Source organism: Vanacampus margaritifer, chromosome 18 (assembly GCF_051991255.1).
Source record: "Vanacampus margaritifer isolate UIUO_Vmar chromosome 18, RoL_Vmar_1.0, whole genome shotgun sequence".
Classification (NCBI taxonomy): Eukaryota; Metazoa; Chordata; class Actinopteri; order Syngnathiformes; family Syngnathidae; genus Vanacampus; species Vanacampus margaritifer.
Window position 1 is genome coordinate 3,213,289 of NC_135449.1, and position 23,132 is coordinate 3,236,420.

The window sequence follows — 23,132 nt, forward strand, 5'->3', positions numbered from 1 at the left end:
CAAGGTTGTTAACAACTGCCCTGATTCTTTAATTGACCATTCAGTACAATTATTCTTTTTACTTGTCCCTAAATAAATTGCATATCAGTTGCATTTTTGGAACAAAAAAAAAAAACAAAATAAATCAAATCAATATCTCATCTCTGTGGGGCATCAAAGTTACAAGACATTTGTTTTTACTTGACAAGGACTTCACACCAAAAAAAAAAGAATCTTGCCTTGACATTTTGTCTTACCAATGGATTTCTGCCGCATCATGACTGCATGCTGGGCTGGTTGAAAGTGGGCTTGGTTGTAGTTGAAACCAGGTCTGGGATTTGCTGCGGATTGCAGCTCGTACGTTGGCTTCAGGATTCATACATAAATAAAAGAAGAAAAGAACATTTGAACAAAATAGAAAGCTGGAAGGCCAAACATTTATGAAGACAATGTGTGATCAGCTCATTTTAATACATTAAAATATCAAAAACATTCACCCAGGTTACTGGTGGTGCACCAAGCAACAGAGTAGATGAATGGACACAACCTGACTCAGACTTAAGCAAACATGTGGGAGGCTCATTGTCAATAATTTTCAAGTACTGTGAGGGCAGCAGAGCATCCCCACAGCTAGAACACAAAGAAAGGCCGCGTGATTAAAACTGTGCTATTGCCCAAAGCAAAGCAGAAACTCTCTCTGCAAGGGTGAGAATGTAGTCCACAGCTGACACGTCTAAGAAATGGGCGTACGTCCAAAAGAAATCGCCCGGGATGCCAAATTTTAGCATTATAAGAGAAGAGGCAGAAAATACCTCGTTGGAGACGTTTGGAACGATACTCTTGCTCCGGTCCCTCTTGCCTCCGTGACCTCTCTGGCCTTGGTTGTCTGATGTTATCGTGTGTTGGGCAGCAGCCAAGATTTCATCCAGTTTATCTTAAAAAAAAAAGAAAAAAAAAAGGAAAGAAACATGAAAATGAGGATCCCCAAAGGTGTCAAAAACACTCCATGACCAAAGAGTGTTTCTTACTCAGTGCCATCTGATATACTGTCCTCTTCTTATCAGGACCCTGAGAGGAATCGTAGTCTGTGTGGAGGGAAAAAAAAAAAAAAAGAGAGGAAAAGCTAGCATCAAACAGCTCTTAATTAAGGCCTAGGGGTTGATCGAGTCAACGATAAAGCCTGATGTTCACCTGCTTTCTTTTTCCATGGCGAGGCAGCTGGAGCATGCATAATTGGGAAATATAAATTAGATGCGAATACAAGCGCCACGTCATTCGGTTCATATGGCAGATGAAGGGATGGAATACATACTCGGACACAAGATGGCGTGAATGCAGAGGAGGGATGGTGATGGGGACGGGAATGACAATGAGAGCGCGGCATTTTGTGATTCTCCCACCTTTGTCCACTTGGGAGCCGCACATTTGGTTGAGAAGAGAGAAAAAAAAAAAGAGAGAGAGATTTGGTAACTGCTGACAACAAACGAACATCTCGCCTACTTTCTTCTTCACACGTAAATACAAGAACTTAATTGCTGCGAAAATGTAACAAAATGACTTAAAATGTGAGTTAAAGTCATCCGGTAAGCATGCTTGTAACTCAAAACACTCGCATCTCAAATGATTTTTCGATCGTCCCAGAAAATCTGTTTCTTGTTATGTTCACCTTACCCATGTCCTCCAGCTCTGATGTCATTGACTTGGAGCGCAGGGCGATGGCGGGGGGAGTCAGCCTTTTGGTCTGCTGCGGGGCTGCAATAGGGAAGCCAGCCAAATTGCAGGCTTGATGTTTACTTTTCTTGTACAGTACACACATTGAGTCATCACTAGCAACCGCATTTGCTTATGCGCTGACGTCAACGCGCAATCTGCGTTATCGTCACATCGTCAACACGCAACGGGAAATATGGCGCTAACCTTTCTTTCGAGCGGTATCCTCCAGCTCGGGGTTTCGGGCAACCATGACAACTTTCACCATTAGACTGTTACCACCCTGTCGGATCATGTTGACAACCTGCCGGTGTCCAACCTTCACCACATTCTGGCCATTCACCTGAAAAGACAAACATTTGGGCTCATTTCAACTGACGACAAGTAATGTAATACAAATGTTACTTAAGTCGATTTAGAACAAATGTTGTGTCTTCTGCCAGCGCACAAATCTAAAGCTTCGGACATTGAAAAAAATCTATAAAAAAAAATCTGTCTAGTCTGAAAAAACAGATACAAGTAAAGCACATTTTGATCTAATTGAGCATTTTTAGGACAATGCTAGCAAAGCTATGTTTAGATAGCATAAAAGTTTAGCCAACGTTAGCTAGCTTGGAACAACATGCAACGCGAAATGTCAAAAAAAATTTATTATTCTCAGTATGATCACTGTGTAAGTTAATAAAAGGGAGACTATTTGTGTGAATTATTTGTCCCCACTGTGTTATCAAAACTTTTAGTACATTTTTTTTCCCGCCTGTCCTTTTTTTACTTTTACTTTAATATATAAGTTGAATCCGTACTTCTACCATACTAACGTATCTGCACACTCTAAAAAATAGAGGTTTAACATTGTACCCAATGCAGTTCTTTGGCTTGTATGCAGTTAAACCCCGTTTGTTTGGGTACTGTTTCTCACCCATCATAATTAATGTATACAGAACCATCTGTTATGTGTGAGAAATTGAACGGACTTCAACTCAGATTGGCCTGAAATTGGTGATAGCATTAAACAATCCGTTCTGTTGCTGTTTACATGTCAAACTGTATTAGTTTTTTCCCTCAATAATCATATAATAGTGGTGGATAGTGTAAATTATTATGATATAAAATAATGGCTTGAGCTTTATGTATTCCATCCAGTTTTTTTTTTTTTTTTGGCAGAGGTGTTACAGACACGGCACATCTAAGAATCATGAGAACACCGAAAGAACCACAATGATGATAAATGGAACCAGGGGTGCAACTTAATTTCTAAAGCACCTTCGTTTTTTTTCTTTAGAGCGTGTCCACGTATTGCTCACGCGGGCTGATAAAAATGACAAATTCCAAGTTGTGCGCACCTCGATGAGGAAATCCCCCATCCTTAGGCCGGCCCTCCACGCCACTCCCCCCTCATCGACAGATTCCAGGTACTGCAGCGCAGGGAACGCTGGCGTCGGAGTGAATTCCTCTATGGGAGTCTGAGCTGGAAAGGATTAAGCAGAAAAGATGAGTAAGAATGGAGAGAGATGAAATTATGTGTGTGTGTGTGGGGGGGGGTTGTCCTCACCTTTGGCTCCCCTAAGGACGAAACCAAATCCCTCATTGTCTTTCTTCTGTAGGAGTGCTGTCTTCTCCTTAATGATGTAGTCACTGTAAGAAGAAGGAAATGACACAGTGGAGTCATTCGACTTCTGTTGCGAGCGGAAAGTAATTTTGTCAATTTGCTGGTAAAAAAAAACAACAACTCAAAAACAAAACAAAAACAGTTTAACCGTATCACATTATGAAACCACGCTGCAGCAAAAGAAAGGTCGGTGGCAAAAATAAACAGCAGTGGTGCACAATGAGAGTGAGTGACGCCACGGGAGGAAAGCACTACGAGATGTCGTTCCATACTAATCCAGCCTCAGTTGACTTGAGCTAAACACGATAGAAAAAAAAGAAAAAGAAAATAAACGTGCAAATACAGTGGAGTGCTCGCGCTGACTTACAAATGCACCTAAATGGCCGCATTAGCTTTCACAGCCTCTGGCAGCTTTTTGCAAGGATGCGAACGCAGCGACTGCACAGAACCACGACCAGTCAGACATACATGACACTTTGGATTATGTACAAGTGGAGCTTGGACAGGCCTCTAATCGTCCTCCACAAACAACTCTTCATGCTCTAAGGCTACAGTAAGACTGGGAAGGGAGGTCACCTTGATGCAACCTTATAGTCATATATTGTATTATTTTTATTGGAGTTTGGGCATCTGTGGACCAGCAAGCTTCTTCATGAGTCTATAAGCATGTCTCGGACTTCAAGCCTAAACGTTTTCAGCACTGTATGTAGGATTTAAAAAAAAAAATAGTTTGACCTTCAGCTTCACAGTTTTCTGAATGTTGTTTTATTTCATTGACAACATCAAGTGAATAGAGTCTTATTTAACACAAATGGTTTGAAAACAGTAAATGGTTGATGTCTAATCTCTTGTGGAAGCATATTTGGTCTCTTAAAGTGGAAGTAAGCCATTAATATTACATTTGTGGAATATGAGTTATGCAGCAACATTCTGCGTATTTTATCCATCTCAGGGGCGGCCATTTTGCCACTTGCTGTCGGCTGAAGATGACATCACAGTTGCTCGGGTCTCGGGCAAAAACGACCAATCAGAGCTCACCTGTTTTCTGAAGCTGCGCTGTGATTGGTTGTTACCTGAGACCTGAGCAACATTGATGTCATCTTGAGTTGACATTAAATCATTAACTGCCATTGACGGCTATAAACGTCAAAAATTCATTTGAACTATTTCTATTAGTTTAACATTTTTTCCCCACTTTTGTTAACAAGAATATGAAAACCTAGAATTTTTTTAATTGTACATTTAGAACAGATATAACATTTGTGATTAATCGTGAGTTAGCTATTGAAGTCAAGCGATTAATTAATATTAAAAATTTATAAATCAGACGCGATTTGAAAAAAACAAAAGAAAAAAATATTAAAAATTAGGGGCGTCAGGCGATTACAATTTGTAATCGTAATTGATCGCATGACTTCAGTAGTTAACTCACGATTAATCACAAATGTTATATCTGTTTTAAATGTACAATAAAAAAAATTCTAGGTTTTCATAAACTAGTTGACAAAAGTGGGGAAAAAATGATAAATTAATAGAAATAGTTCAAATGAATTTTTGACATCTATAGCAGTCATTGGCAGTGAATGAGTTAAGTGGCAAAATGGCCACCACCTGAGATGGATAAAAAATGGCTGGATTTTGCTGCTTAATTCAATATTTAGACCAGTGGGACTGCATAGAGCATATTATCGTAAAAAATAAAATAAAAATAAAAACAAGTTTGGAGTTGACTTCCCCTTTAAGTTAAAAATAATGTGAATTCATGGTGATGTTATTCAACATACTGTACCTCCAAAGCAATTAACCTCATGTAATATGTTTTCAACTGAGTTTTTTTTATGCTTAGATTTTGTTTAGTTTTAGTTAAGTTTCAGTATAAGCTTTTTATTTATTTTTATTAATATTAGTTTAGTTTTTTTAATGTGCACAGTATTTAACCCCTTATCGTAAAATGAAAACATCACTTCAGTGTGACACACTTTCAAACGTCTTTATTTTGGTTAATATTGGAATAAATATGCTTGAAATCACATTTAAAGTCATCCCCAAAGGCTCATGTATTAAATTAATTGCTAAAGACTAAAATGATTGACATTTTCGCCATAATTATAGTTAGTTTTGTAAAAATAAAATGTAGTCTCAGTTAGTTTTTTAAAAAAGCATTTTCGTTTTTATTTTATTTCGTTAACTGAATTGTTTTTGGAATTTTAGTTTTTTTGTTAGTTTCTAAAATAACCTTGCCCTTCACACAGACAAATTACACTATTAGAAGGAGGCTAAAATCATCATTCATTCCACAATGACCCTGTTTTTCTAAATTGTTCTGCCTTGGTTAAATGGCATAGAAGCACTTTGGAGTCAGCCAGCTCTCGTTTGAATATTCTCAGATGGTTCGAAATGCTGCCGCTCACACATCAACTGGAACATGTAAGAGGGAGCACACAACAGAGTTGATTTTAAGATTGTGCTATTTGTCTTCACATCTCTAAAGTTCTATGAAGGGTTTACTACAGGATGTCAACCCAAAAGTCAACCGTTGTCCTCGTCCAAGCAATATCCCAAAATGCAAAAATGCTTTCCGATGAGCCCCAACGATAAGAGAAGATCCACACAATGACCACCAAACTGAAGCCGCTCGCTACTTTCCCTGACTGAGGTCCATCCCCTTGCACGCTCTTCGCCAACGCTTCGCCGCCTTCCAGCCATCTGCTCCTCACACCTCATTCCTTTTTCTCCCACCCTGTCCTCCATCATGCCGTTCCCTCTCTGAAGATCAAAGTAACATGGAGTGGGCGGACCGATACATCGGGCTCTTCGCGCATCCACTTTGAATGAGGAGGGGGGGGGGGGGGAAACACGGCCCGGTGACGTCGGCCGTCCAGGTGTCTCCGACTGAGACGTTTGCTCACTCTTGCGCCGACTTCCGCCACTCCTGGCTAATTGGAGCATTGAAAAGCACAAACGCTCTAGAGTGGTCTCTGGAATCATGTTGTTGTTTTTTTTTTTAACTGTCCAACTGTGCTGAGTATGGAATGACAATAGCCACACACACCACAAGTGATGCATTTGATGGATTTCCGTGACGGATGGAGATGTATGAAATATTCAGTGTAGGTGAATCAGATGTGCTGCAACACAACCGCCTTAATGCAAAGGCGCATGCACATTAACACACATATGGGAATGCATGCCGAATGTAATCCTTTTGCACAGTAACACACATCATCAATTATACAATGGGTCTTTAAAGAGACAGGTATAAATAGCCGGGGTCCCCTATGAATGAGAAGGAAATAATGAGTCAAAGAGAACGCAATACACCCACATTGTCTGTGTTCCCTTCACACGCACGATCACATAGTTCGGAGACACGCAAATAAGCATGCTGCAGCGTCTGCCATCTATAGCCGCTCCGACACAAACGGAAAGATGACACACATACGCGCGCGCACATGAATTCGGTGTTTAAAAAAAAAAAAAAAAAGAAAAGAAAAGAAAAAAGAACACGGCCTATCAGTAGCGTGGTCTACCTCTCCCCTCTCTCCATTGTCCTCTCCTCACATCCATAGCCAGCCAATGAAGGAGGAAACAGCCGCTACCTGTAAATGAACCACACGCTCCTGTTTCTGAGGCCCAGTGACGGCCGCCGAGGAGAGAGGGAGAGAGAGCGATCTCTCTCACCGCATCCCCCCATTGCCATGTCACCCCCCCCCCTACCAACTCACCCTCTTCCTCCTCCTCCCCGCCCTCCCTTGCGCGTTGCACTCCTCCCTCCCTCCCGCCATCCGACGGGAGCTCAGGCAACCGGAGGAGAGGGGGAGAGAGAGAGAGAGAGAGAGAGAGAGAGAGAGAGAGAGAGAGAGAGAGAGAGAGAGAGAGCTTTCATGACATCTTACTAGGGTGCTGAAATGTCCAGGTACTAGTATGCTCTTGCACATGAAAAGAATGACAATGTCTTTCTAGTGACTTTTTTTTTTTTTTTTAATCAACCACTGACACCGGTATGATATTTCTGCACACGTCTAATGATAGTCTTTTTTTTTTTTTTTTTACACTTTTGTATAACGTTTCTGCACACTAGTAGAACTATGTCTTACTAGTGAAAATTTCCCACAGCTGTACAACTTTTATGCTCACTACTAGGCAGAGGTGGAAAATCCAGGTCCGGAAAGTAAAACCTCTGCCACAAATTGGCTTTAGCCCCGATGCTAGCAAGCTAGCTAGCTCCCTAGCAGGAAAACAAGCACAATGGGAGCTAGCTACGGTGCTAGCTATCTACCATCTGAAAGTAAAAACCCTGCCATAGTTTGGCTTTAGCCCCTGTTCCTAGCTAGCTAGCTAGCTAACTCCCTAGCAGGTAAACGAGCAGTATGGGAGCCAGCTAACTAGCCTGAAAGAAAAACCCTGCCATAGTTTGGCTTTAGCCCCTGATGCTAGCTAGCTCCCTAGCAAGTAAACGAGCACCATGGGAGCTAGCTAGCTAGCACCTGGGGCTAAAGCCAAACTGTGGCAGGGTTTTTACTTTGTGGACTTGGATTTGCCGCCTCTGCTACTAGAATGACTGTGTCTTGAGGTATGTTTTTCTATGACTGACTTCCACTACTGTATTACATTTCAGAATATGAGGACTAGGGCGCATTGGTAGAAGGACTAGGATACAGTGGCGGAATATCTATAGTAATGTTTTTTCCAACACTGTATGAAATTTCTTTACTTAACATGTAAGTGGGGCAAAACTGTGCACTAGATGACAACATAAAGTATCTATCTATCTATCTGATATCCAGCTAATGTTACATGTACTAGTACGCTATTTGCAAGACACTACTAGCAACGAGCAGAGAACTTTGCCAAACTAAAAAGACTACATGACACTAGTGTAGCAAAATTGTGCACAACTTTCGTCATCATTAAGTTCTACAAGGCATCACTAGTAGTACAGTCATTTTCAGATTTCAACTAGAGCACTCATGACTCAATGTTAGTCATGAGTCAAAATGGCGTACGGTGGAGGATGTCCAAAGGAAGACATGGCAACTACTGTGCGCTAGTTGTTCTACTAGTGCTCTGAATTGTCTCACAAGTAAAAACAATAAGCATACTAGTGCGCGAGCAATACTCACGAGCAGGATGTGGAAACAATGCTCAAAAGTGCTTTCAATAACCGCACACACTTGAGACAATGGAGTTTGACAACCTGAGATTTATATACGAATCCGCGCGTGTGTGATAGCAAGGGATCGAGGGGGATGGGTGACGATAACAAGAGAGGATGTGCAAATGTACGCGCTCCATCGCTGGTGAATCACAGATTGGCTAACAGCTGATTCCCACCCTAGACTTACACACTGACACACACACACACACACACACACCTGCCAACTTTAGCATGGGAGCTTTTCATCACAAACATTTCTCCTAGTTGCTATGCGGAATCATATTTGACATTCTCCCAAAGAGAGAAAGCATGTACCGGATCACTTTGTTCCCAATGAAGCACCGCTACGGTACAATTATACAAATACAACACAACACTGCAGACACATTTAAATTGAAAAAAAAAAATAATACAAATTAGGGCTGAACTGAATAATAAAAAAATATATATATACTGTAATAGAGATTTTTTTCCCCCCTTCAGTATTGTGATTTAATATGAGGCTATTTTATTAAGGTCCTCTTCCCATGCATTTTTAAAAAGTTTTGGTAAATTTTTTGTTCTTATAGGTTAAACTTATGCTAAAATGAAGGCTAACAAACCATGACTTAATATGGAAGAAAATTTAATGATTAAAAAAAAAATATATATATATATATATATATAATATAAAAAATATGGAAAAAATAATTTCAATTAAGAGTTCTTGAGTTACTAAACAAGTGTTGCATTAAGTCATAAATCAGAATAATGCAAGCGAATACATATATATATATATATATATATATATATATATATATATATATATATATATATATATATATATATATAAATAAAGGCCTACCCACTAACCAAAATTAATCCAGAATTTTTCTTCCTTCAAATTGCAGCCTTTGCGATTACAGTAGAATGTGAATCATTGTTCAGCCCTAATAAAAACTGAAAATGACAGGAAACGGGCCATGTCAGTCCCAGTGTGCAAGCGGCTGTAAAAGCTCAGGGTAAGCTCCCCTTCGCTAGCCCAGGGACGCAACCAACGCTCAGCCTGTTCATGACTCATCATCAGCAACATGATGTATTTACTCACAAAGACATATTCGCACACAAACCCACTACCAAGCAAAACATGTACATGCCTTATGTTAAAAAAAAAAAATGACACGACTGCGTTCACCTCAACAACAGCCCCCCTCCCCCAAAAAAAAGAAAGAAAGAAAACAATAGAGAGACTGCACCGATTTGGGATGTAGCACAAGGGCAGACATAACAGCACAGCGGGTGGAACAAGTGGGCTTGCTCAAACACACTGCGTTTCCTTCCTCGCTGCTGACAGATCACTTGCTTCCCACGTCCACGGACGCCATGTTCCGCACAATCCACACTGACAATCACGTCAAGGTCGTTACATGGCACAGGCTAAGAACACCAACCTTTTAAATCGGTGCTTCTCAAAATTGCATTTCAAGGCACCGCGGTATAATAAAATCACGCAAAAGGAATAAACGAGCGAATTACCGTAACGTAATGTAGTCGTCGCGCATGGATGCGCGCACGGCCATGTTGAGCGAGGCCAGGAACTGGGGTCATACATCTGGGCGTGAACTGTGGCCTCATTCAATTGAGTTGTTTGGGTTCCTTTTTATTTAGCCGGCTATGAACATTTAAGCCCAAAAATAATAATGCTGAAGCATTCCCACATATATTGTGATTTTTAATCTCCACACTTTTTTGCCGTGAAACAACTCCCACGTGATACTTCCGATTTACACCGTTCAAATTTGCTCGAAAAAATTCACACCTCCTGGGGTATATACCATCTGATTCCACATTACTTAGTATTTGCACATTTTAACGTTAAATATCAACTTTTCATTTTCAATGGGACTGACATTGAACTGCTCGGCGGCGCAGTAAAATGCATTGTACAGTAACCAGGAGGTTGCAGGTTTGAATCCCACCTCCGACTGTATATTGCAAATATATCCATGGCGGAGAACCTGGGTTCAAACCCCGCCTGGACCACATTTTAGCATATTCGATGGTTCGATACCAACTGACTATCAGATCAGGAAATGGATTATAATTTCTCGGAAATTATTAAATGTGCAGCATCAGATGACACTTTTCAAAATAAATACAGCCATGAATGTGAACAAGTCAAGTGCTTAGAGCAATTGCCTCCCACCACGGAGAACCTGGGTTCAAACCCCGCTTGGACCACATTTTAAGTACATTAGATGGTTCGAATGCAACTGACTATCAGATCAGGAAATGGATTATAATTTCTCTGAAATGATTATATCTCACCTTAGACAGATTGCAGTTTTTATTCATTTGTAAAATTGTGTAATTTTCATATCATTTATCTTTCAATTGACTTTATAAGCACACGCATTCAATCTTAGCATTCGGCTATTCAAGCTCTTCAGCGTTACCTGGGACCGTCGGTGCCGTCGTAAGCGCCGACCGTCACGTTACGGAAAAGCTTCCTCTTGGCTTTCCCGCTCCGCGTCTCTGCAAGGCAAAACATGCGGGGCAACACACATGAGGACATTTGAATCCATCGGTGTGTGTCTTTTGGCGCACAATCGGATATATTCGCACTCGGGTGTGGCTTTGGGAAATGCGCAGGGCCTTGTAGATGTTACTGTAACATGTGGCCATCATTACAGCGACTTCAAGGATAATTCCACCCAGAGGGACCATATAACCTATATTAGCAACCTATAGAATTTAAGCGTTGTGCAATTATTTCGCATATGGTACTTGCGGGCCTGTGACAAATGTGATGTAGTATCTGGCGAAGGTGGCGGAATTCACTGATCAGAATGACAAATGATTAAACTTCCATTCAAAAATATTTCCATTCATCCGTTTTCTATAGCACTTATCTTCATAGGTTGTTGTAAACATTACTTAGTTTAAACTTGACATTGGCAATTAAAAAAGAAAAGAAAATCAGGACCGAAGAGCATCAATTACTCACCTTTGTAATGTTAATCATGTTAAGGCCTACTTTCCACTTTGTACTTTTGTCAGTTGCTAAAAAAGCTGTCACTTGCAGTCCCCCCCCCTGCTGTGCTTTTGCAGTGCCTGTGCCTCTCGGATAAATTATCAGACCCCCCCCCCCACCCTCCTCCTCATAAAACAATAATATTTCGTTGCCAGGCAGCTACTGTGCCTAGTAGCGTCTTTCAGTTTGTCCATCTTACCCGGTCGATTGTCCTTGTTGAGAGGCGCCACTTCCTCCACACAGTCTGAGGGGAACCACCCAGTGCGACCCTTCACCGTTCCTTCCCAGTATCCTCCCTCGCCCACACTTAACACTGCCGGGGGAAAAAGTAGACATTTAAGTATGTGACGATAGACTCATTGATGTTGTTTAAGATTAAGACAACAAATGTAGACGGAAATCTTACTAAAAGACCTATATGGTCAGATATCTGAGTTTGTTTCAGTTTGGGCTCTTTGTACAAAAATCCTACTAAATTCCTCTCTTGCACGTTTTAAATGTGAGCTCATCTCACCTTTAACTTTGTCCCCTTTGTTGAGGGACAGCTGTCTCTCTCCGCTAGCAGAGTGCGCCCGGGTGGCAACGTACACTCGCCCTGGCACCGCGCTGTACATTCGCTTCATTTGACCTCCCGCGCCTCCTGCAGGGGTCACCCTTGTTGTGGACAGAGGTCAAAACGATGACAATCGACAAGAGCGTCAAATTGGACATGGAGAATTTTTGAAAAAAAGTCAGATATAGTGAGTTTGAAATGGTGTCACGCAATTAAAATGTGTTGCGAGTAAAATTTAATAAAATTGCACTCTACTTAATGCATTTTAGGCTACTATATTAGGGTGACCAAATGCCCTTATTTGGGAGGACACACTGCGAGGACAGACCTGTTTCCTACGTCCTGTTCGGGCGTCCGGGGTTTTTATAAATTCATAAAAATGTCCGGTTGGCATTGCGGGACTAAGAGGAAGTGAAGTACACTGTGTAACTGCAACTGGTACCACAATTTCAAGGCCGGGGCAAGTGTCCTCTTTTTTTTTTTTTTTTGGGGGGGGGGGGGGGGGGGGTATAGTCTAACTATATTAGATTAAGAAAAGTTTGAAACCATTGTAAAATTATGCACAGTTTGAAGATTTAATGAAACTAGACAAAGTGCAATTTCTGTAGAAATTGCGTTGGAATGCTGAAAACCTGAATGCTAAAATTTGAATGCATGAACCTGAATGCTAAAATTTGAATGCATGTGCTTATGAAGTAAATTGAAATACTCAAATGTGTTCCAAGCGGAGTTTCAACCCAGGTACTCCGTGGTGGCAGGCAATTGCTCTAATCATAGAGCTAACATGACTTATTTGAAATCATGGCTAATGGCGTATTTATTTTTGAAAAGTGTCACCTGATGCTGAAAGCTAGCATGCATTTTAATCAGTTCAGTGAAATTATAATGCATTTCTTGATATGGTAATCAGTTGGTATACATGTATATCACCTAGCATAATGGCCATGGATATATTCGCAATGTACAGAAGGTGGGATTCGAACCTGCGACCTCCAAAATTTGAACGGTGTAATAATACGTAATAATAATAATAATTTACTTAATAATCATTACGGAACGTCCATCAATCACGCTAAATGCGACAATGTGACATTCTCAGGGTTATAATTAGTCGGAAAATGTAAGTGGGACAACCAAAGCTCAGCACAGTTTATAAAAGGAAGCAGAAGGACCTGATTAGCTCGAGAAGCCGTCCGTCTCCACGGGCTCCTTACCCCTGCCTGCCTCGTGGCTGCCGGTGCCTCTCCTCGGTGTCACTCTGGCCTCCCCTTCCTCGTGATGGTGAGCGGGTGCGATTCCTGGGGCTGCTCGTGCTTCGCAAGCCAACGGAGGCCCTGCGCTGGCCCTGCAGATGCACGGTACAGGGGTACCTTGACTTGGGTGTTTGGAGTCGGGCTTTTACAAGGATTGTAAATCAGGAGCGTGTAGGTGTTTGCAAATTTGCCTATTTGCTCATTTTTAAACAGAAGCTAAAGCTAGCTGTTATTTGTGCCATTTTGTAGTCAGGCCACGGACATATCGAATAGAAAAATTAGGGGTGTCAAAATTTGTGTATTCTTTTTTAGTTAATTTAAAGGCCCTTTACATGGAAAGCCTGTACTGGGGGAATTCCAGTCACAACGCAGCAGACACGTCCACGTCAAAAATGACCAGTAATAAATTGAATAATAATGCATATATTTGTGGAGACTGGGGTCATGTTGTATTTCACAATTTTAGAAATGTGTCACTTATATTGAAGGTTAGATAGCTATTAATATAAAGAAAAATGCACTGAGCTGTCACCAGCGTCTTACAAATGCAATTATGCCATCTAGTGGCAGAAAAATGACCGCAACACAAATCAATATCACACTCGTTTTTTTTACAGTACAGTATTTTAAAAAAAAATTGAACTTTTAATTATTATGAAATTACTGTATCAATGACTAAAAAAATGCCGCCATATTTCTATTAGTTTAGTTTCCACTTGTATGTTAGCAAGAGTATGACAACTTAGAAATTATACTTTATTGTACATTTAGAACAGATATAAAATTTGCGATTAATCGTGAGTTAACTTTTGGAGTCATGCGATTAATTACGATTAGAATTTTTCATCGCCTGACACCCTTAATAAAAAATAAAGCTTTGGAACCATTTGGTGGCATCTTGGTGCCTCGATGGAGCTACATCAGAGTAGCAGCCTCGTTTAGTCAGGCCATAGCCATGTCTAATAGGCAAAAATGGTTTGCCGCCATCTTGCGCCATATTAGGTAATTACAAAGATTTTTTTCCTATCAAATCAATTTTCCTTATCCAAATGAATTAAACTGTCATTAATCTGCTCATAGAAGTACAACTTGACATACCTGAGCTGGGTTGGGGGTGGTTGCGGCCTTGTTGGGAATAACCGCAGGATTGGAGTGTGTCATGGTGCTGTCGCTGTTAGCTCGCAGTAGAGGGTGGGACTGGAGTGAGGGAAGAGGCAGTGTATGGGCGCTTTCTTTTCGCTTGGGGACGTATTTGGGTGACTCCAAAAAGGGAACTAAAATGAATAAAGGGAAGCATGTGAGAGAATGAAACAAGAGACGAATGAAAGGTGAAGAAGAAGAAAAAGTTGAAAACTCACCAATGTCTGAATCTTTGTGGTTTTTGATGATTTCCCCGAGTTCAAAGTGACCAGACATTACAGCCAGCTGTAAACCGAAAACAATGTGGACACTTCATTACAGAGCTGTAAAGTTAAATAACAAATCCAGTGGCACCTCAAAAGTTGAGGCCCTATGGAGGACCAAAACTGCCCAAAACTAAAAATAAATAAATTACTAAATAAATAACTAAAAGTGATTTATTTATTGATATTTAATTGTATTTATATATTTATTTTGACATTTATTTTTTTAATCTAGTTTTTTTTTTTAAATAATAAAAGTGATTTATTTATTGACATTTAATTATATTTATATATATTTTTTACTTTTATTCTTTTATTTATGGATATATATACATATTTATTTCCATTTATATTTATTTTTTGTATTTTATTTTTTAAGAATATTTTTTATATCCGTTTTTATTTTCACTTTTATTTATTTTTGTTATAATTTAATTTAATTTAATTTTTTTGTTAGTCATTTATTTATTTTTAATTTGGGCAGTTTTGGTCCTCCATAAGGTCCCACCGTAATTGTCATCTTACCTGAAAAGGGGTCTGACCATGTTTGTTCTTTGCCTCCCTATTTGTTCCCCTGTACAAAAGAACCCGGACACAACTTTCCTGGTAAAAGGACAGCGGTTAATCACCATCAGCATTAATAACGCGCTCTATTGGCAGTCGTTTTTTATACGTGGGGATTAATTCTACTTGCTTTGTTGTACAGGGCAGAAATGTGAAGTGGCGTATTCCCTGAGGCATTCTGAGAGGAGGCGTCTGCCCCATAAAACAGCAGATGCTCCAAGTGTTGGGCAAAGCCGTTCTGGCAAGCCTTTCAAAGTCAAAACAGTGGGAAACATATTCACGCATAAGTGTTAAATTAGGCGTTTTGTGCAAGAGGGAAATTAACAACGTAGGAAAAACATCAGGTCAAGGATATCAAAAAGAAAAGTGTTTGACGTGTTTTTACAATGTTTTCTTCATCTTGATTGAATTGACGCAAACAAAACATCAATTAGACAAAAAGGAGCTTTCAACAGTCTGAGAGGTTTCCTCATATTTTCCTGCAAAGACGAAAATAATTGCGTGACATGTGCAAAGTAAAGAAGAAAAAAAAGAGAACATCACGAAGCAGAGCAAACCAAAATAAAATACCATGACAACGAGCTCGCAGCACACATTCATCAGAGTGGCACGGAGACATAATGTAAGTAAACGAACACACATACACACACACACACACACGCACACACACACACACAGATCATTTCTACGCATTAGCTGTAATTAGCACGAGATGAGTCATGTTTTCAACAGCAAACAAGCATCCTAATGTCCACATATTATGTACAGTGCGAGCCTTGACTGGCTCCTGTGAGCGATCAGCTGATGCTTTGAAGCAAGTACCTTATGTATTTCTTCCATTCCAAACTCCTCTTCATCCCTGTGCTATTGAGAGGAAGGAGAGATAATGGAAAGATGAGTGTTTGAAGGCTAGCAGGGTAGAACGTTGAGGCAGCGTAAAAGTGAGTGGGCGGCGGTGGGCGGTAACCGAGTACAAATAGCAGTGCCTTGAGATGCGAGTATTTTATAGTATTATATTTTTAATGCAAAAAAATAACACTTGAAAATAATGTTACTCTAAAAACATCATGGAACAACTTCTGATGTTCCCACGTTGGCCACTAGGAGGCAGCATATTGCAGTACACCTGTGAATATTGTTACATTATGTGTCTACATGTTGCTCCTCTGTTTGTATAGAGTCATAGTCAAGTATACTTTATAGTATATTTAAGTACAATATTAAGTATACTTTGTGATCGCTTCGGATGCCAATGTTGCAAATGATATGATGTGAACGATGTAACCTGTAATAATGTGTCCGAAAGGGAAAAAATGAATAAAACAAAATGTCCACAGTTTTTTTTTTACAGCAAAAAGACCAGTAACTCTTTGACTGCCAAAAACGTTAAATAACGTTTAGTAAAATCCTATGGATGAGTGCCAAAGACGTTAAAAGACGTTTTTTTTTCAAAACAGAGGTGAAACTAACCATTTTCTATTGTTGATTACTGAAAAACGGAATAAGGTAGAAACAAACTTTTTTTTCTGATGAAAGATGAGAGTCCAATCTTTCATTTGGTAGTATGTGTGTTTCCATAGTCCAAACACATAATTTTTAGTGGACCTTGAAAGATCAGTCAAAAATGCTTAAATCGGCTGGCACCCACGGCATCCCTTTTCTGAAAACGTCTGGCAGTCAAAGAGGTAATGAATTGACAGGGATTGAACCAGCAAACATTAGTACTAAAAGGTAGCGAACTTAACCTCTAGGCTACCCAACCACATTATCTTTAGGCCTTTATAAATAAATGTAAATTACAATTTTGGTTCCTTAACGAGTGCCTTCTAAGTAGTATGTAATCTTTTAGTATATGTTTTCATATACTTACGAGTACACTTAACATTTACGTGGTGGAGTATACTTCCAAAAAGAAAAGTCAACTGGAAGTATACTCTCTAATTTTGAGTATACATCTTTTTGGTAAGGACTGAAATACTTGAGGAAGCTGTCCACGGGTACCTGATGGGACTCATCCCAACCATTCTCATCTCTGGTCCCCATCTTGGCCCGGTAATAAAGCAGAGTCTCGCAGCAGGAGGTGTCGCCCCCTGTCAGGACGGTGTGGTACAGCGGGGTCAGGCCACAGCGGTCTTTGTAGTTTGGCGAGCTTCCCAATGACAAGAGGGCCTGCAGGGCAAGCGAGCCGGACAATGACAGACTAGTACACACTTTGTCTTCCCTTGTAGGAAACATTGTCACTAGTAGGACAAGGAATTGCTACTAGTACATGGATATCGAGTCCTTACCAGCAGCCCGGCATGATTGTGAACCCTGACTGCTTTGTGCATGGCAGTCAGGCCATCTCTGCTCCGAAAGTCCAAATGAGCGCCGCCCTGAACCAGAGCCCTGATGCCCTCCACCGGCAAGCCGGACTGCGCGGCCACAGTCAGGGGGGTCTCTAGCTCACAGACAGCCAGGGAGGGAAAAAGAAGATGCGTGGGGAACCTTCACCATAATAATGACAAGCCACTGATTTGAAATACTCACCTCCGCTCTCCGGGTCGTGAAAATTTGGATCAAGACCTTTCTCGAGGACTTTAAGCATTTTCTCCATCGCTCCAGTCTGAACGTAATCGATGAACTTCTTTAAAGTGGCCTGAGAATGATGTCAGGGGGAATGTGAGTCGAAATATACATTTTGCACAGGTAACTCGTTAACTTACTAACCTTTGTGCAGAGCTTGGAAAGAGCCTTTTCATCCAGATTCGTCTGCTTATATACTCTGGTTTTGTATCTGAACTGAGGAGCAGGAAAAAAAAAGGTGTACAGTCAAGCACATACACTCTAAAAAGAGAATTGTTGAACCAATTTAAGATTAAACTTTTATATTCAATTTTTAAGATGTTTTATTTATTTATTTACTCACTCATTTACCTTCATCTTGTCATTAATTTATTGATATAAAGTTTATGTACTTGTACACTTACTTAAAATCTTAGTTTTTTCTTGTTTTACTTGTCTTTATGTCTGCGTGTTTTTTCTGACTGAGTGGCAGACAATGTATTTTTTAATATAACAACAATAATAATAATAATAAATTAGATTTATAGGCGCTGTGCAATTTTTTTTTAACCCCAATTTAATGAAAAACAGTTTATAAAATACAAAATAAAAATAAAAATAAAGATGGAGGGTTGAGCTAGTGGCGGTGCAAAGTGGCATTAAGTTGGGTAGGCAGTTTTAAACGAGTGTGTTTTGAGTTGCGATTTAAATTGTTTCTATTTAGAGTGGAAATGTGGGCTGTTTAGCATGAGTTACTTCTCTAAAGTTGTTGAAAGGGCTCCAACAAACTTCAAAAGTGGTTCAATTTGTAGCTTGGCGCTTCTTGTTGCTCCAGTAGTCGGAAGAGTTGCTCAATTTGGCAACAAAAGTGCTAAATTGGCATCAATGGTGTCAGTTTTTGTTTCACCAGCAGAGGGCGGTGTGAGATCGTTGTATCTCACGGTTCACACTAATAGCTCAGTATTAAGGGTTTTTAAGCCTTTTATATTTCACATTTAATATTCTAATATAGTTTTTTGCTAATAGTTTTCAATTCAAAAGTGAAATCCAGGATAAGTCTGCAACTTATATATGGAAAAGTTTGGAAGGAGTGAGTGTCTCTAAATACAAATAATCCAAATAAACAAGGTTTGCAATCAATTCCTGGCAGAGAAACGTGTTTCCCACCTCCAGGTAAGGCACCCCTTTCTCAAAGGACTGCGAGTATTCGAGCAAGGTCCTCTCCTCCGCCAAGAATTTGGCATCCCGGCCTTCTCCCGCCGGCTGGAAGAGGCCATAGTTGTAGACGTCCCACAAGGTCTCGGTGAGGGAGCAGATGATCTGCTGCTTCGCGTTCCACACCGTGCAGTCCTGGTCAAACTGGACACACCTCTATAAAAAAAATAAAATTTAAATTAAATAAAAAGACACACGGGTCAGTCAAAGTACTTCCTATACTAGAAATTAAGATTTCAGTTCAACCATTAACTTCAATTGTAAAACTGCATTTTAACTAGGGGTGTCAAAATTAGTGCTTTCATTTTGAGTTAATTTAAAGTTCTTTTAGCGCCACTAATTTTAACGCGCGATTAATGACCACTCCTTACTTGGAAAGCCTGTACTGTAGATCACCTTTTCGTATGAAAAGACAAATGCGCCAATGTCTTACAAATGCAATTATGCCATCTAGTGGCAGAAAAATGACCTCAACACAAATCAATATTACACTCATTTTTATAGTACAGTACATCTTTTTAATTTTAACTCAATTTTATGAATAATTATGAAATGACCATATCAAAGATTAAAAGATGCAGCCATGTTTCTATTAGTTTTTAGCATTTTTTCCACATTTATGTTAACAAGAGTATAAAAAATGATTGTACATTTTAGTGTACATTTAGAAGAGATATAAAATTTGGGATTAATCGTGAGTTAACTATTGAAGTCATGTGATTAATGTAAAAATTTTTTACACATAATGGTAAGAAAATGATTTTGAAATGAATAATAAATAATGCTGGAACGAACAGAGGAATTCAAAACAAATACATTATGCTTAAAAGTGGAATACAACTGAACTCTGATTTAAATCTGTACTGAACTTGAAAATCAAATACATACTACATTTGTTGCTCCAGTTAGTGGTTAACGATCCATTGCTTAACGATTACAACGGCGCAACCCTAGTGCTTATTCGTTTACCCGACGACGGTGCATATTCATTCATTCAGTGACGGTGCATTTGCGGCAAACAGCAGTTTATTATAATCCACCGACAATATGCTGTAGAGCCAAATGAGGTCTGTATGGAATACGAATTGCTCAACTTTCAATAATTCATCCTGTGCTACAGTAAACTCACAGAAGTAAGAACGGAGACGAGTATGGGGCAAAATATTTCCCTCATGGTGAATTTGTGCAACAACCCGGGCGAAGAGAGAACAAATTACCGCATGAGCGTGTGACATCCACCTGAGACTCATTGGCCACAAAAAACACCTTGGAAATATGCGCATGAATGCATTTTTTGATTTTATGGTCATTTGCGCGCGGCCCTTTTCCTCGCGCCATTTGATCAAGTCTTGAGTCGCGCAGTAGGGGATGACCAGGTTGTAACAACAGGGACGTCGAGATGTAAACCGGATCCATCCATGCTTATTGTTCCATTTCGGGGAGCAGTGAGCAAAAAAAAAAAAAAGCGCACAGCTCAGCACAATTCACCCTGCAGCCTCCTGACCTCCGCCAGCATCCACCCCCTATACGTTGCCGATAGACCCAACCAATTCCATTGGCATGGCAACCACTTCATTAGAGAAGGCGGGCCCTCGTTGCCGGAGCAATATCTCTGCTGCCCCGAGGGGTTACAAGACAGGACATGGATGCATAAGATTATGTTATAGGATGTATGTGTGCTCTTATTTGCTTGTCATGTGATAGATAGACTGGAGATGGGATGGAGTGGCGACTGACAGTAGAGCGTTATAAGGTCTCCTCTGGAAGGATGAGAGGGTAGAAAGATGAAATGGCGCAAAGGTAAGCGGTAGGAAATGAAGTATAAATACTTTTGTTATTGTACTTAAAGAAAAAATGTTGCAATTCAAAAAAAACAACACTTTTTGTCATATTTTGGTAAAATTGTCTGTCACTTGACAGTAGTACATAAAATCAGCCCCCTCTGGCAGGATTTCGTACCTCTAATGTGATTCTTAAGAACACACAGTGCTGACCTATTGACCTCAGCTTTGGCTTCAGGAGCTTTGCTGAAACTATGGCACAACATCCACCGATGTGAATATATGACATGGATAGTCGATAGGCCAGGAAGATCGAAGCCACGAGGCCGCTATATTGCTCCTTCCAAGAAGCGTTTCCCGTTTAATAACAACCACGCATAATGCTAGCAATGTAGGCCTACTCAGTCAACAGATGATTCCGAAGCGACGCAGAACTAAAGAACAAATCTGTTCGACAGAAAAGTTTTTTAATTTTGAATTAATTGTACAATCCCCCAAAAATAAAACTTCAAACTGATAACATTTGATAGTTTACAAATCAGTCGTGCTACCGACATAGTAGATGTGGCTAACGTTAGCTTGTTTACAGTGCTAATGCTAACTTAGCATTGCTTGTTATGTCGAATTTGGATTCTCTGTCTATTTATCACAATGACGCACTCTCGTAATGGCTTGCCATGTTTGAGAATGGAAGTGAGGCTTACTTCAAATCTTGCTAGCTGGCCTGTAAAAACAAATAATAACAATCAGGACAACTGAAATGATTGAAAACACTATTTCCACAATACTTAGTTCTCAAGCTTAATGCTTTTGAATCAGTATTTTTTTCACAAGCGTCCGCACCTTCTACTTAATTACGGCGTGTGAGTACTTCTGCTATATATTGCAATATGGAAGTTTGTATTCCCAAGACAGGCAAGTTGTTTGCGTGGTGTTGGCCATCTTTCTCCCATCACTCCAGTAATGTTCCAGAGGTTTCGGCGGGTTTGTCAGAGGCGTACCGTACAGCGTATTCCATATCCGTATCCCTCCGTCCCATCTCTCCCCAAACTCATTAAAATCCAATTAGATGATTAGCAATTACTGCTACATTGAGGGCAGATTAGCTGACATGTAGAACAGCCAGCATGTAAGGGAGATAGTGGTTGGGGGGGGGGGGGGGGGGACGGGGGGCGTACACAGGGGCACCGTTTTTCCACAGAGTCGTGCGATGTGTGGGCTTGTCAATTCTCACCTGACGCCTCCGCTCAAGCGAGAACTGCTTTGAGTGTGAATTGGAGCCAGGTTGGGTTGTTATGAAAAAATAAAAAGAAACATTTAAAGGCCACACTGACCCTTGAGCACATGCTTACACGTCTGCCGTCACAGACGGATGAAGTCAAGCTCATTATTTTCTCTCACTTCCTTGTGGGAGTCATCACTCGTCAGAATGACAACACTGTCAAACGTGGTGTGCTTTATACAAAAAGTGTGGATAGATGGGAGACAGTAAAAACACATAAATGTGTACTGATCGTCGTCGGGTGTCTGCAGAAAAATAAAAAATAAAATAAAAAATCACACTTTGGAACGTACCTCAGTCATAAGGTCATGATTGCATTCAGACATTTTAAAATGAAACAGCCGCAAATTAAACAGTTTCTTTTGAACAGTGCAAATTATTACACTATAAAAACATTAATAAAGGAATTAGTTATTGCTTCCGCTCTGTTTGAAGATCTCGGGAGAAACTGCTGGAAGTTTGCACTGCACTAGTTTGAGTGTGTGTGTGCATGCTGCACTGATATTCGCCTTTCAAATGACTTAACAAGTTTGACATTCCCCTAAAAAGCCTGTCGCTAACCATGGTGACATTTCTTCTCCCTTACTAAATACTGTAGGAACCTTCTTTTTTTTTTTTTTTTACAGATTTTTTAGCATCACTGAAGTTATTACGAAAAACATTTTTTATACAGACAATATTAATGGGAATTTCTTATTGTTACATTTTTTATTTTCCTATTGTCTTGGTTCTTATTTACCAGATGGCCAGTCACATGACTGTTTTGTTTTGTTGCCTTTCCCAAGTAGTAAAATTTGTTTCAATACATTTGTAAAAGAAATATGGATTTTAACACCAGTTTTTCATAGCTAGATCATTTTCACTTGGTACATTTGCAACATCACGTTTGGGGCTCCGTACATTTCGAACAGAAGTCAATGAAAAATTGTGGCAAGCTCAGATCAGGCCCTCGTGTCTTAAGTTTGACACCCGTGCTCGAACGCAGTGATTAAAGTGTGGACTCCCTCTAGTGGTACGCAAAATAATTACTACTACCTAAGAAGTACATGTAGTTTTATTTAACTTTTT

General features: G+C 40.0%; 1 protein-coding gene across 1 annotated transcript in view; it reads right to left on the reverse strand.

Moving 5' to 3' along the window:
• The window catches only part of LOC144038465 (SH3 and multiple ankyrin repeat domains protein 1-like), a 45,282-nt gene that overhangs the window by 6,572 nt on the left and 15,578 nt on the right, over positions 1–23,132 (reverse strand). The window contains exons 3-24 of the mRNA XM_077550999.1: positions 18,954–19,157; positions 17,952–18,023; positions 17,772–17,880; positions 17,531–17,682; positions 17,244–17,411; positions 16,065–16,106; positions 15,373–15,489; positions 15,204–15,281; positions 14,634–14,700; positions 14,374–14,549; positions 13,237–13,367; positions 11,984–12,123; positions 11,669–11,782; positions 10,892–10,970; positions 3,242–3,324; positions 3,033–3,157; positions 1,897–2,032; positions 1,651–1,731; positions 1,171–1,197; positions 1,008–1,064; positions 792–913; positions 237–345 (exon numbers count right to left, since the gene is read on the reverse strand). Coding sequence (XP_077407125.1) covers positions 237–345; positions 792–913; positions 1,008–1,064; positions 1,171–1,197; positions 1,651–1,731; positions 1,897–2,032; positions 3,033–3,157; positions 3,242–3,324; positions 10,892–10,970; positions 11,669–11,782; positions 11,984–12,123; positions 13,237–13,367; positions 14,374–14,549; positions 14,634–14,700; positions 15,204–15,281; positions 15,373–15,489; positions 16,065–16,106; positions 17,244–17,411; positions 17,531–17,682; positions 17,772–17,880; positions 17,952–18,023; positions 18,954–19,157 — 2,389 coding nt within the window. The remainder of the gene's footprint in view (positions 1–236; positions 346–791; positions 914–1,007; positions 1,065–1,170; positions 1,198–1,650; positions 1,732–1,896; positions 2,033–3,032; positions 3,158–3,241; positions 3,325–10,891; positions 10,971–11,668; positions 11,783–11,983; positions 12,124–13,236; positions 13,368–14,373; positions 14,550–14,633; positions 14,701–15,203; positions 15,282–15,372; positions 15,490–16,064; positions 16,107–17,243; positions 17,412–17,530; positions 17,683–17,771; positions 17,881–17,951; positions 18,024–18,953; positions 19,158–23,132) is intronic.